Genomic DNA, 16,109 nt, shown 5'->3' on the forward strand with positions numbered 1-16,109 from the left:
CTGAACACCATCTTCAGTAGATCATCGCTGACTGATCAATATACAGCGGTGTTCAGAATAATAGCAGTCCGACATCACTAATCTGACCAATTAATATTTTTGGTAGAAATTATATTTCTACATGGCAAATAATTTAGTAGTAAGTGTTGTAGAGTAATAGAAAACCAATAGACCCAACAGTCCTGATATGCTGCTGATTCTGTGTAATTGAACCATTAATTGAGAAGGAAGGCAGCAAATGTTGTGCATGCTGGTTATAGTGCATTTCTCTCTGAAAATCTGAGTAAAATTGTACGTTAAAGACATTGTTTAGAAGAACAGCGTACTTTGATTTAAAAAGTTGATTGGAGAGGGGAAACATACAAAGTAGTGCAGAAAATGATAGGCTGTTCAGCTAAAATGATCTCAAATGCTTTAAAATGGCAACCAAAACCATGGAAAAAACAGAAACTACCATTCAAATTGATAGAATATCCAAAATGGCAAAGACTCAGCCAATGATTAGCTCCAGGAAGATCAAAGAAGGTGTAAAGTTACGAGTAGGCCTATATGAAGCCAAGCTATCGGCAAGAAGACCCCGCAACGTCCCATTGTTGAAAAAAAAGACATGCTGAAGAGGTTACAAGAACACATTGAGTGGCCTAAAGCGAAATGAACTGATGAAAGCAAGATTATTCTTTTTGGGTTAAGCCACCGTACACTGTGAAGACAATAAAGCATGGTGGCAAAAGCTTCATGATATGGAGATGTTTCTCATACTATGATGTTGAGCCTATTTATCACATACCAGGGATCATGGATCAGTTTCAGTATATCATGTTCATTAAAGTCCAGATAGGGGAATTGGGTAGAGGCTCTGGCCTAGCCACTCGCCAGTGAAATAGTCAAAAATAAATGGAAAGCCAATACCTTGTCTGCTACAAACGGGTGAATCCCAAACTTTATTCCATGGTGCTCACAACACTTCAATGTTCAAACATTGAAGTGTTGTGAGCACCATGGAATAAAGTTTGAAATTCACCCGTTTGTAGCAGACAAGGTATGAGTATATCATGTTGCCTTATTCCGAAAAGGAAATGTCCTTGAAATGTGCGTTTCAACAAGACAACAACCCAAACACACCAGTAAATGAGCAACAACTTGGTTCCAGACCAACAAGATTGACATTATGGAGTGGCCAGCCCAATCCCCAGACCTTAATCTAATAGAAAACTTGTGGGGTGACATCAAAAATGCGGTCTCTGAGGCAAAACCAAGAAATGCAGAAGAATGGTGGAAAGTCAACTCCATGCAACACAGATGTGCAGCAGATCTCAGAAACACTGATTATACAACTTAAGTTTAGGGGTTCAAATGAAAATGTCTTGAAACTCTTTTTAGTTTATACAGTGAATGTTTAAAGTTTATAAATAAGAATGCAGATACTGCTATTTTTTGGAACAGCCTAATATTCCCTTTTCTTCACTTTCAGTAAAGGAATAAAATAAATTTGGAGTCTTTACAATGCATTTGTGTGTGTGTGTGTGTGTGTGGAAAGATATGGAAGATATTTTAAGAAATTTGAGCTTTATTCTTTAAAAGCACTATTATTCTGAAAATGACTGTGGTGTATTGGGAGTATTGCAGACACAGGAACGAAACACGTTTGTAGAACCTATGTTGCATTTTTCATTCATGTCTCAATAAATACTTAAATAAAAACATAAATTCTGCCTTTGATGTTACCTCGGGCAACTTTTAGCCAGTGGTAAAGTACTGTCTGGGGCCAAGTTCTCATCTCGCCTTGGGGCAAAAATGCCCCAAGGATACTTGGAGGTCCCTGAACAATTCCAAATCTACATAGACTGTATAAGCCACTTCTTATTTATAGAAGCCTTTCTTAAGCAGAATAATATGCCTTCACTTGTCAGCAATTCTATTAGTTGCCGTATTATTGCAGTTGAAGGCTACTGTCTGGGAATACAACTTTTAGTCCTATGAGGTGCCTTTCTTTACTTATACCTTTAGTCAAAGCACCCTCTGTTATTTTTCCATATTTTCAAACTACTCTGGGACAATGTTGAACTGAGAAGCAATAATCATTAACAAAGAGGGGGACAGGGTGAAACTTATTGTGAGTTATAGCCCAATAACTACAGTTAAACTGGCACATTTTGACCACAGCTGAAATGCATTGGTGTGTCATGCCCATTAAATTATTAGCAAGTGATGCATTATTGAAGAGGTTTATAGAAAGGCTCAGTAATTGCGATCGATAAGCAAATAAGCTAGATATTTTCTAGCATGATAGCCAAACTGGAAAGGAATAGCACTAAAACTTCAGAGTGATTTATGGGCTAACAGAAAGCAGTTTAACCAGGTGAAACCACATGCTATTATTAGAAGGGTTGGCTTCTCCGCTAACATAAATCAACGTTTTATCACAATAAATAAACTTCCCTCTTTGTAGAAGGAAAGCAGTAAAATGGCGCATGCATATATATTTATGACCCACATTGGCAGATCATTCTCTGATTAATATAATTAAAATGGAAGACTTCCCTTCTTTAAATGACTATTGTTACAATGCATCGTTATTTTAATGAACTTGAGTGAAATAGGTTCCACCGTTTTGCCAAAGGGTGGGGGCTATACTCACCTGCTAATTGGTCACATCAACACCAATCAAGTTAATAGAGGGGACCACCATTCCTTTGACTCCAGAGAATGATGATCTTTTATCTGCTCCTCCAGGGAGACTTGGCGAGTCTTCAGGCAAATTTAAATTGACACACATACATTAAACAAAGACAGATGTTTTAATGTTAAAGTTCAAAGCAATGTCTGTGGTGCAAATACACTTTTGAAAATAACCCCATGCCTGCAGTTAAGTATTGTCGTGGCAGCATCATGTTGTGATCTGAAGGCATTGGAAATGTTTCAAAATATAATGATCTACAGATGGTGCAAAATGCAGGACAATGGTCAAAAGCAGTTTGAGTGGCTTAAGAACAAAAAAATAGAAAACAGCAGCCCAATTCTGTTATTTATTTACCCCAGGAGAAATACAATATGCAACCAATTTCAAACAACTGTCACATTAAAATGATTGATCTTGAAGTTCAATGCTTTGTAATATTATAAAAAAACAGTTGTATAGGATTTGTTATTCAGTAGAATAAAGGAATTGGATAAGAGGCTGGATAGGAGGGAACATCAGACTGTATAAATGGTGAGACAGGTTTTAAATATCCAGAATCTCATAGAAGTAACAGTTGACCAAAGTTGCTTTACCCCAAGGAGATTTTGGTGGGTCTTAAGTTCCTGATGGATCTCAAATAAGAATCAAATCCTTTTCTGGGTTCTGGGAATATCTTATTATATCCTGCTTTGCTGAAAAAAACAGCAGCACACAGTACTAGATAAAAACTTCTTTAAATATTATTTTCCTACTAAAGGAAATTACTATTTTCACCCTTAATCTTTAAGCTGAAGACTGGTTTGCTTCCAAACAAACTAACAGCACGATACAGAATTGTGTTTGCCATCTAAGGTTCTGACAGATTACTCACTTTACTTTTGGTCACTAGTACCGTGTAACCCCCTGTACAGAAAATACAAAATAAAGTAAAACAAGGTCAGGATGAAGGGAAAAAGAGGATTATATTAACTGACACAGTCAAACAGGTAGGGAAAGGACAAAAAAATAGAACTAGGCCATAAACCAGGACGAATTAGAACAAGAACCTGACGCACACCAGACAGAATAGAAGCCACATGAGCTGAAAAAAAACCACAGGAGGAATATGGTCCAGCAAGAGATCCACAAATAGTACCAAAAAAATTTTTTTTTTTTTAAAAAAAAAAAATAAGATTTAGACACTGAAAGAGTACTAGGAACTTGGAATTATACAAGCAGTCTCTGCTGGGAAAACCAGCCAATGAGCTGCATCCCCTGCCTATTGCAGTGCTCAAAATATGGATGTAAGGCAAGGCATTAGTGGAATAAACCCAAAAGCCTAGCGCAGGGATCCCCAACCTTTAGAACCTGTGAGCAACATTCAGAAGTAAAAGGAGTTGGGGGGGGGGGCAACACTAGCATGAAACATGTTCCTAGGGTGCCAAATAAGGGCTGTGACTAGCCATTTAGTAGCCCCTATGTGGATTGCGAGCCTACACTGAGGCTTTGTGTGGCAGTACACCTGGTTTTTATGCAGCCAAAACTTGCCTCCAATCATGGAATTCAAAAATAAGCACCTGCTTTGAGGTCACTGGGAGCAAGATCCAAGTGGTTGCAGAACAACATGTTGCTCACGAGCTACTGGTTGGAAATCAGTGGCCTAGAGGTTAAAAAGAGACAGGAAGTGACAAAGCAGAATGTCCCAGGTTCAACTCCAACAGATAGCAGAAGTTTCCAACCACCCATTTCCGCTTGATAGTCCCATATACACCACTAGAAACAAAAAATACAAATTGCACAGAATCCCAAATGCTGGAGGGAGGTAGAATGAAATAAGAAAGAAAAGAGATTTTTACGTGTTAGCTGCACACATTAAAAGCCAGTCATACAGACACTAAACAATTCAGCTTTTGTGATGGAGAAAGTCAGCCAATCCAGAACCCAGATAACAAAAAACACATGCTCAGAAAGGATGCAAATGGCAGTATGCTAAACTGTTTCTAGATCTGTAAGGAATAATGCAGCACATGCTGGTCTGCACAAGCTCACAATGTCTCTCTTCACTTAGGCTGGCAGCGCAAGAGCATGTCTCTGCCACTAACACAGGAATCTTGTCCAAAAAAAAAAACAGCAATGACTGGAGTTTTAGACAGTTCGGGGAAAAAAAAACAAAAAACATTGAGAACTCACATATTATTATGAAGCATTCAGCAGCCATAACTTTATCGGCTTTCTCTTTCCAGTCTCTTGGCTCTCTTTTCAGTATTTTAATAAAGTTATTCAAAGTAGTCAAGACCGAGACTCAAGTCAACTGCTGTGGCCATGTCGGACTTTATTCACTGTTTTCACACCGTGTGGCTTCTTAGGGATTGTCGCAAATTATCAGGTAGAAAATGAGGTTGGTCTGTAATATAAACTGATGCTACAGGGCTGATTATTAAATTCTGATGCTAGTTGCACTGGTTTTTGAGCCGACATAGTAATTATTTGTATTAATTACTTATATTGTGACATTTATATTCTATGTGTACTGTATATTGTGAGTTGGTCCCTAAGCTCAGTAAGTGAAAGCAGCAGAAAAGAAGATGGGGAGCTATTGGGGGCATATTTGGGGTAGAGATCTTCCCTGCTTAAGGGTTGTGGTTGCCTTGGGCTGGTACAGAAGCCCAAAAATATAATGTACAACATTTCTAGCCTACTTCTTTAGGCTTTAGTTCTCCTTTAACCACTGGTTGGTGGTTTGTTTGTTGGAGAGACAGTAAGCAAGGAGAATTTAGGCTGTCAAATATTTTACGGAAAGTGCGTAGACTAGTACCATGTCAAGATGAGCAAAGGTCATGTCCGTTCCCGCATATGGCTTTTCCTAGAATGATACTCCATGGAAACCGTTGCTTTCTAAGAAAAGCTTAGAAAGTCAAACAAACAAGGATATATAGATATATCTTAAAGATTTATTATTATCTATAGCTGACCCTTCTGAAGAAACAGAATTTCCCCTTTCATGCATGTGCTCTGTCAGCAGAAAGGGTTGTTTCTGTGGTGACAAATCAAGTCAGTGCTTTTTAGACTTTTTCAGTTCAGACCCCCTTATGGAGCAAACTTTGAAAAGGTTCCGCATTTCTTCATAAAGCTGACAAATACACATAGGATCTATTATATCAATGTATAATGCTTGGCACCTGAGGTTTTGCAGTCTATTTGTAATGGGAAGCACCATGCTTTAAAGTTCACAGTTTAACAGTTCAGTGTAAAATTGTAACTGGTTAAATACAGGTTTTGCAAAATAAAAAAAATGTTTCTAATATAGTTAGTTAACTAAATTGTAATGTATAAAGGCTGGAGTGAATGGGTGGAACTCAACTTCCTGCTTTGCAGCGCTCTAACCCGTTACCAGCCAGTAACCAATCAGTGAGAGCTACAAAGCAGGAAGTAGTGTTCTGCCTATTACGTTAGACAACCAGTTAATCCAGCCTTTATACATTAAATTTTTGGCTAACTATATTGAAATCATTTTTTACTACGCACAGCCTATTTACCCAGTTTCACTTTTACACTGAATGGTTCCTTTAAGGGTAGGACTACGCGGCCAACTTCGATGTGTGTCCGTTGGATCTGACGCTGGGCGACGAAACTCACGCGTCAAGTCGGATGCAGCAGGAACAAAGTAAGTAATATAAAGTTGGATGATGTCGCAACGGTGATCCAACACGATCCAACACGACTGTCGGATGCAAATGCTGCGTCTGCATCAGACAGTCGTGTCGCGTCGGATCACCGTTGTGACACCATCAGACTTTATATTACTTACCTTGTTCCTGTCGCATCCGACTTGACACGCGAGTTTTGTCGTCCAGTGACGGAAACGCATTGAAGTCGCCGTGTAGTCCTACCCTGAGGCTGCTAATATTTTGAACATTGCAAAAACATGCAGCCAGCAAGTATAATGAGTAATTAAAAAATTACTGGTATCTATTTATTTATAACTGGACAAAGTTTATCAGCTATAGAATTCCAGTGGAGATGCCGATAAGCAGGTATAAAGAAATTTACAGAACACCACAAATGCTTACAGCCAAGTGACATGCTCCACGATTAAAGATGCTGGAACAAAATGTTTTTCCCTTTTTATTTTATTTTTTTTTATATTCAATGCTTTTGGGAGAAGGAAAAAAAAAAAAAGCAACATATTTTCATAACAGTACTGTGTGTGTGTATCTACCATTTTATTAGAAACACAAAGAATATCACTTTAATCCACATACAAAGCTGTATGCTTCTCTTCACACCGCCTACCAATGAGCACGCCTGATGCCATACGGAAACAGATTTGGCAAATGTGTAAGCTAAACAGCACAGAAATTTCTTTTATGGTAACAGACTAATTCCGAAAAAAGGAAAAAGCAATGGAGTACAAGAATGTAATATTTACAGCCACATCAGTATACTGTATTTGAAAAAGAAAAAAACAAAAAGAATTTGTTTAAAACAAATGCTCTCCCTGCTATCAAAATATACAATTCGAATTGCAAACATTGAAAACCTTATTTTTTTTTCTTTTTAAAAATAGTATGCTATTCCTCTTTTTTTTGTAAATGATGGTAAATTGTCCAAAAAATGGTGGCAATTCTGGTATATTCAAGGTAGGTTCATTGGACAAATGCAAATAGAGTCCTAATCTCTAGATGGAAGTGAAGTCACAATCCTTTCTTCCCACGTAGAAATGAAGAGTATCCAAAGCTTTTCAGAATCTTAAATGGGCTTTGTTTTTGACCATATACCTGGGGGAACAAGAAAAATGCAGATTGTTATGTGAGAAATCAAATTAGAAATAATTGTATGAATTGGAAAGCGCATGCTGCGGTTTAGAGAGCGTTGAATTCTAAGGCACAAGCGGTACTTTATTCTCAAAAGGCTGATATTTAATTATTAAAACTCTGCCTCTAGCCATGTGAAAAGTAAACACCAAAGCATAAACATAACATGTAATATAAATGTGTTCAATAAAACATTAAAGCCTTTACTCATGCTCATCTTTGCTTAAGGCCAAATTATTTTTTGTGAGAATGTCATCTCAGGGAAATAGCAGGGAACATTTAAGGAAAGCTACACCTGAATATATCACTATACGTGATTAAAAGCAGCATATTTAAAATGTGTAAACTATGGCATCCTATCCATTATGTATCTATAAAGCTCCATCAATGAAATAAAAGCTGAGGTTACACTCTACTGCTGTTTATTACGGTTGGTGGAACATATTGGCATATCAGCTATAACATACACTTAAAGGATAAATAAACCTTTGAAATAAGTGAATGTAAAATTGATGAGGGTGCTATTCAAAGCACTTTTGTATTTAAATTCATTTTTTTTTTTAAAAAAAATTGCAAGATATTAAGGGATAAGTGTACTATTCATTAGTGATGTGTGGGTCAAGAATTTCTCGACCCGAACCCGACCCTAACCCGCCCGCTCCCTACAAGCATCCAACCCGTGCCCGCGGCTCCCCTTTATTTATATACCCGCGCCCGCACGCCCCGCAGTGACGTCACAAAAGGGGCAGGCGGAAGTCTATAGATTCTGGCGCCGGAAGCCGGCAGTACTAGGTCGCGGGTGGGAAAAGCAGAAGCGCTCGACCCGCCCCGGGCATTTTGTCCAGGGGTCGGGTCCTGCGGGCCTCGAGTTGGCCCGCACATCACTACTGTTCATATAAATGAATTGTTACAACAGTGCCACCCGCTGGAAGTTGTCATTAGAAACCTTTCTCAAATCTTTCCTAAGCAGAACATCAGAGAAGCCTCTTTCTGTCTCCTTACAACTTCCTTGACTACTTGGTGGTCAGACTGGTTGGAAACTGATCAGCAGGTGGCGCTGTTGAACAAAATTCATTTATATTTACAGCACATGTATCCCTTAATATCTTGGAATAAAAAGAAAATAAATCATGAATGTAAATTGCAAAAGTTCATAGAATAGCACTCATTAATTTTACATTCACTTTTTTTAAAGGTTTACCTATCCTTTAAATGGAATTGGAGAGGGAAGTGGCACAAGTCTTGTAACCATTTTTTATGGAATCTTCCAAAAAAGGATTGTCCAACTCCCAAACGGACAAAAAAAAATATATAATAATTTGCATATTCTATTTTTAATATTAGATGCTTTTTGGGAGAAGTGAAAAAAATGTAAACATTTTTATAATAGTACTGTGTGTATCTACCATTTAATTAGAAACGCAAAGAATATCTCTTTAATCCACATGCAAAGCTGTATGCTTCTCTTCACACTGCCTACCAATGAGCACGCTAAACAGATTTGGCAAATGTGTAAGCTAAAACACAATAGAAGAGTTCTTTATGGTAGTGAACGAATTCCAAAAAAAGAAAGAAAAAAAGCAATGGAGCACAAGAAGAAATGTAACATTTACATATACATCAGTATACTGTATCTGAAAAAGGAAAAAAAAAAAAAAGAATTTATATAAAACAAATGCGCTCCTGGTATCAAAGAACAAAAATTTGAATTGCAAACATTGCAAGTCTTTTTTTTAGAAAAAAATAGTCTTTTTTTTTTCCTTTACAAAAAAAAAAAAAAAAAAAAAAAATTATGCAAATTAACAAAATCAGAAAATGAAAGAAGTGGGGGGAGAAAAAAAGATTCACTAACTTATAAACATGACCTGCAGCATTACATGCATGCACACGCATACACAAAGAGAAATACCAGAATAAGTGCCAATGTGGAATGAGTCATTTAAATTGTTTATAATCACGTTCTTTGCATTTTAATATAAAAAAAATATAAACGATGCTTAGTAAGGCATTCACATACAAACTTAATGAAGGCTGATGCTTGAATATATTTTTTTTAATGCTTTAGGATGAAGAAGATTGAAGGAGAGATTCCCCATTCAGGTAATTATGATGTACAGTATATCAGACAGGGACTATCAGATCCGTTGCCTTCTAATATTTATATGAATAGACTTTATCACAGGAAAGAACAATCTGCAGCCCTATCCATGTTGAACTACACCCCCCAGCATCTATGGACAACTAAAGGCTTTAAGTTCAGCAATATTATCTCTGCTGTAGCATAAAAAGCACAACCTTTTTAATCTCATTAATAGAATTAGCTGAAATACACTCACATAACAGTTACAATAAAATACATTCAAATATCTGCCTGGTTTTTTTTTCCCTTCGTACTCCTTGATAAGAAGAAAAAGTTACCTGTCCAAAGTCTCCCAGAACTTTAAAAACACAGGTCTGTCCAAGTGCCGTTTGTGATAACTTAATTCCAAAAGCGTCACATCCCACTTCTGCACATTGGGATCAAGTCTAACTTCATCATACTTTAGATGGAAAGCTTTAACTGCAAGTTAAAACACAATAATAATGCCTTTAAAAACAATACACATACATAAAAATACATAGTAACATATAGGCGAAGATATCTTAAGTCATAAATATCATTTTGATTCTGCCCCAGTAAAGCACAATTAAAAGACAACTGCTTTACCTCACCATGCACATGGTTCTACGGGTGTATGTCAACTTAAAGGGGAACTATTACGAAAATGAAAATTCAATATAAGCTCCCTCAAACGGAAATAAGAAACTTTCTAAATACAATTCATTCAAATCTCTCTTTATTCGGTCTTCTTGCTGCAGTTGGGTGTCCGATAGTAATTGACAGTTAGATCCAATATATCTTATGGGGGGGGGGGCTTCCTTTTCTAGCAGATCAATTTGAGCACATTCAAATAACCGATTCCAACACAACAAACAAAATAACTGCCTTTTGCACAAATTCTGCATGTAGAGAGACATGATGTCTGGTGATTTTAATGTGAGCTCTAACATGAGCTCTAATACATCTAGGCAAAAGGAGCCCCATATAATATATATATTAGATCTAACGGTCAATGATTATCTGACACCCAACTGCTGCATGAAGAGAAACAAATTCTGAGAGAGGGATAGTGAAAATAAACTTGATTATTTCGGAAATGGTGCAGAACATTTAATTGATTGTTTTTAGAAAGTTTCTTATTTCAGTATGATGAAGCTTTTATTAAACTGTCATTTTCGCTATAGTTCCCCTTTAACTCTAACTCATACAGCCAATAAATGTATTCCTCCTTTAAAGCAATAGAAAACCCTGTTATGCACTGTACAAGTAACAAGAAACCAGGACTGTGCTTACATATAACTAGACCTCTAGTATCTCTGCTCTGACCTGATCTGAAATACAAGAAGTGGGCAAATGCAAGCACCTGAAGCAATGAGAGAATAAGTGCAGATAATTCTGGAAATATCGTTTTTTCTGGAACAAACAGTCTGATTATTTTCATAGTTAAGCAAATCATTTTGTCCTATAGATTTCAGAGCCAAAATAATTGAAAAGCTTCAGATCAGCAATTTTTTTTCCAGTTAATGGAGTCCTTGAATTCTCTCCTTGCATGCAATGTGGAATTCAAACTGCAGTGACTAATGAATGCCAATACAATGTTTGTAGCTAATTTTGCACACCGTCAGCAATGAAGTAAGCATTTATAAGTAACTTTTAATATCATTGGTGTATTTTTATGGCATGGAAAATGGCCAGCCTTTTGTGAAGTCTGCAATAATACTTAAAATGATACGGTCATGAGTTTTAAGGTGTAGTTTTTCTTTCTAAATTACATTATTTACACTGCAAATAATTCACTCCACCATATAGAATGTTATTCCTTAACTAACAAGTATATTTTTTCACTTGTAATATTGGTGTGTGGGCAGCCATCTCAGGTCATTTTACCAGATCATATGCTTTTAGAAAGAGCCAGCACTTGATGGATGGATGGGACTGCTTTCAGGCAGACTATTGTTCCTCTTACTCAATCTAACCGGCAGTGGGACTTGAATTTTTACTATCGAGTAGTGTTCTTATATCTACCAGGGAACATTTATCTTGTGTCAGGGAGCCGTTATCTGATTCCCTTCTCATTGTAGGGGGGGGGGGTGTGTGATATCACACCAACTTGCAGTACAGCAATAAAAAGTGACTGAAGTTTATCAGAGCACAAATCACATGACTGGGGGCACCTGGAAAGCAGACAGTATGTCTAGCTCCATGACAAATTTTACAATTAAATACAAAAAATTATGTTCGTTCTTTTGAAAAATTAATTTCTGTGCAGAATTCTACTGGAGCAGCACTATTAACAGATGCATTTTGAAAAATTTGTTTAAATGTCTGAAATCTTGTTAAGGATGCAACGACTATGTTTTTTTATTATACCATTGCTATGTATGCAAACTAAACAAAATAGTTTAGACCAGGCAAGAGGGAGAAATGACACCTGTCCCCATCATGTAGTGTAGCGCAGAGTAGCGATCCGGCAATCTTCGGAGCTTTCCACGCACACAGTAGGCATGAATACCAGAACTGTCTCAACTGCGCATGCGCGAAAAAGCTCAGTGCCGGAGCTCACTTCCACAAGGAACAAGAAAATGCAGAAGATGGTGCCGAGAGCTCTGCTGCGCTACTCTGCATGAATATGACAAGGATCATGACAGGGACACTTTTTCCACTGAGTTATTAAGGAGGGAGAAAGCAGTGAGGGGGCCAATGGACGGAAGGGGATTTTTGATTAACGGGGGGTTGATCCATGATCCAGGACCAGTGCTCATGCCCCTGTCAACCATCACTGAGATGCAAGCAAAGAAGTAAAGCAAACCAAGCTGACAGCCAACAAAAATGCTCCAAAGACCTGCATTTCTCTGTGATACAGGGGCACAGTAATATTCTGACAATTCTCAATCATGCGGTTTGGATGGGGACCATTGGGCCAATGTAATAGTCATTAAAAAATAAATATAAATTGCAGGGAGGCTTTAACATGAAGTGTTAAACTGGAGCAGTCAGACTTTGGATAGCAGGGCTCTTTCACCTCTTTTAAAATGACCTAAATGGCCCCTGAACAAATTAGGTTCCTTCCTTTACTTTTTTTGTGCTGCCCAGGTCATTATACTGGAAAGTCTGTTCTAACATAAGGCAACAGAGATGGTTACTTACTTTTTGCAAATATGTCTACAGGCGAGCCATCCGGCAACACCCACGGCCAGCCCTTAAATTGCCAAGCCGGTCCTTGGACAAAAACTGCCACAACACGATCCCTAGTGTGGAAAAAAAAAATGAAAGAGAAACATCTTAGTAATAAGGAATATTGGTTATTTCTGAAGGCTGAAAAGCAGCACGTTTGTGCCATCTCTAATGCAGCGATTTCCAAAATGTGAGGGAGGCTACAAGGCCAGTTAAGGGGTAGATCAGTGGAAAAATGTCCATTCACTAACCTAGATTCTCCTGGAACAAATCAAGTGCTTAGGGAGCGATATAGATTTTGCATTCTTGGTTGCTGAATGTATGGTTGGACTGAGATTTAAAAGCTTCTATAGTTCCTTACAGGCCCAATTTAACCACCAGTTAATGGAAACTTAAAGCAATATTTCTAGCCGTTTACAGTTTGCCAGTATATCTGTAACTTTGTTATGAGCTACCTGTGGCAGACAAAACGTTTGCCCTTAAAGGAGAGAGTTGATCCCAGGAACTCCCTCCCAGTGAGGGGCCAAGAGCCAACGATGGGTGGTTTCTGCCCATGCAAAGTACAGGCGTTTTAGCCCACACATCTTGCAGGAGATAAAACTATTTTTATTTTCCAGGCGCCTTTTAAATGTTTAAACTGGTTCAAATGCTTTCAGCAGCCAACATGCACCTAAGAAACTACTGCAACAGTATACTGTACATGGGTTTTATTTTTGGTAAAAAAGATTGTTCAATGCAGTTTTATTGCAACTAACTATATACTGGCATGTTTTCATCTGTGCACTTTCCCACAATATTAATAGATTCAAAAAAAGCGGCTACAGAAGTCCCTACAGAATTTTCAGTGATTTTCAAAATGCTGTTATAACATGCTCCTTTCTCACGATCCTTGGTGGATTCTTGTAAAGGGATGATAACAATGTAAGGGGAAATGGGTGGTGAAATAGAAGCCATGGCCAGCCAGCCTGAACCATGGAATCCTAAGGCAAGCCTAAGACCACCGGCTCAGTCAGGATCGACCTCACAGACGTTAATTCTGTTTGAATATATGAATGTTAAAGGGATACTATCATGGGAAAAAACATTTTTTTCCAAAATGAATCAGGTAATAGTGCTGCTCCAGCAGAATTCTGCACTGAAATCCATTTCTCAAAAGAGCAAATGGATTTTTTTTATATTCAATTTTGAAATCTGACATGGGGCTAGACATATTGTAAGTTTCCCAACTGATGCGTTTTGAAAAAACATGTTTTCCGATGACAGGATCCCTTTAAAGAGAAAAGTAAAATGATCGATTTCAGTTGAATTTATAACTACTCTGATAACTTTATGTTAAAGTGCTCAGAAAGCTCTTACTCATCTTTTTCAAATGTCATATGACATGTTTTAACCAGATAATTGCACAGATGTGTAAAAGGAGCAACCCCCTCCTTTCTGCATTTGTCCAGGTGGATGTTTAAAAGAAAAGCTACCGTTTTACAGCATCTCATCACACCAATTTGCTCGGATCTAACACTCCTATCCTGGCTCAAAAGGGCATTGGGACCATTATATTTCTTTTTTATTTTATTTTTTAAAAACTGTGGCTTTTTGTAGGCAAAGCATTGAAAACATGTCCCGTTGCCATAAAAGGCCAATGACTTAACCAGGAGGTGCTCTCTACATGTCAGTGTACTTGGGGGAATGGAGGATGTTTTTTATGGGATTGATTTTCTTTTATTTAAAACACCCTATAAGTAGTATCTCAAAAAATATATAAAATATGGACAGGCAGCAAAAGCAAAGATTTCAAAACCAAAAAAAATCAAACGTCTAATAACTCAAAATAACACAAAAAGATTAAATTCAACTGTCAAACACTCCCTTTATTTTAGTTGACAAGCAGATATCTGCTGCAAAAGCTGTTAAAGAACTAGAACGCTCAGAATAAAATAACTTCAATAGAAAGTACCCACGTTTGCAACGGATAGTAAGATAGAATTAGTATCTTTAAGTCATACCAGTCCTGGGGGAGCAGCTTTAGTGGCTGGTCCACAACTCTGTATGGAACGGTAACACTTATGTTTGTTCCCCCTGGCTGCATTTGGTCTTTTCTCCTTTGTATTAAGGTTTCATTATCCCTTTGGCAACCTTGTTTTTTCTTTTCGTCTGATGAAACAAACCTAAAGGTAAGCAGATATTGTGATTAGAAACTAATCGACCCAATGTAGGGGCTTATTTTTAGCCTTTGGAATCAAGCACACAGATTAAAAACTAAAAAGCAACAGTAGACAAGGTATACAGAGATACTATTCCTAAAATTAAAAAATGTATAGGGTTACAGAGGCTCTATGTTGTCACAATGGTTTGAATGGCTGCCTTATAGTGCCGAGGTCCTAGGTTCAGCTCCACTTAGGGTTGGGGCAGACGGGCAGATTCGGTTGCCTTACGAGGAAACTTTGGAAATCAAAGTGCTGCAAGTGTATTAGAGCAGGCGATTCTTAATTCAAGCATACGGAAGGCAGTTCTGGGAGATTGTCGCCACGCAGAAGAGGCGATTAGTCGACAGGCAACTAAATCTCCCCGAATCTGCTCGTCTGCCCCAACCCTTATGGTACTATATGAAAGGAGTTTGTATACTCAAACATCAATGGAATCCATCACTTGAAAACACACCTAGATCATAAATAAACTATTGTCACAGTGGAGCTCAGATGCATTTCTGTATACAGGTATGGGATCAGTTATCCGGAAACCCACTATCCAGAAAGCTTTGAATTACAGAAAGGCCGTCTTCCATAGATGCCATTTTTATCCATCTAAATTTTTTTAAAATGCTTTCTTTCTTCTCTGCAATAAAACAAGTCGCTTGTACTTACTCCGAACTAAGATATAATTAATCCTTGTTGGAAGCAAAACCAATCTATTGGGATAATGTTTACATGATTTTCTAGTAGACTTAAGGTACGAAGATCCAAAGTACAGAACAATCCATTATCCAGAAAGCTCCAGGTCCCGAGCATTCTGGATAACAGGTCCCATACGTGTACTACTTAGCAACCCAGAAAATACTAGGCAGTGTTGTGCAGCCTTCCCATATAGGATCAGGTACTTGACACACAACCCATTCATGGGATGACCTATCAAAACAATGAAGTCAAACACATCCAAGCAGTGCACAGGCAAGTAGGGGATGGATATTTTGAAGGCCCACAGACACCATTTAGACAGCTATGTAGTAGAATAAAGTTTATTTTCTAGTACAACATATTACAGACTTGCATACACTCTTCCACGAAAATATTGGGGCCAACGGGAAGGGATAATTTTTATATAAAATGTCTGCAATTATTCTATTAATCAGAGAAAATTCAAAAGGTAT

The 16,109-nt window shown here is 37.7% G+C and overlaps 1 protein-coding gene across 2 annotated transcripts in view; it reads right to left on the bottom strand.

Annotated features, from left to right (window-relative positions):
* Positions 1-6,865: 6,865 nt before the first annotated feature.
* The window catches only part of cdc73.S (cell division cycle 73 S homeolog), a 44,638-nt gene continuing 35,394 nt past the window's right edge, over positions 6,866-16,109 (bottom strand). Inside the window, 4 exon segments of one of the 2 annotated variants that reach the window (NM_001086043.1) lie at positions 7,023-7,437; positions 9,892-10,033; positions 12,722-12,822; positions 14,749-14,910. In NM_001086043.1, the coding sequence (NP_001079512.1) occupies positions 7,401-7,437; positions 9,892-10,033; positions 12,722-12,822; positions 14,749-14,910 (442 nt within the window). In that variant the 3' untranslated portion in view covers positions 7,023-7,400. 2 annotated transcript variants of the gene reach the window in all.

This window comes from Xenopus laevis, chromosome 4S (assembly GCF_017654675.1).
Source record: "Xenopus laevis strain J_2021 chromosome 4S, Xenopus_laevis_v10.1, whole genome shotgun sequence".
In the NCBI taxonomy this organism is placed as follows: Eukaryota; Metazoa; Chordata; class Amphibia; order Anura; family Pipidae; genus Xenopus; species Xenopus laevis.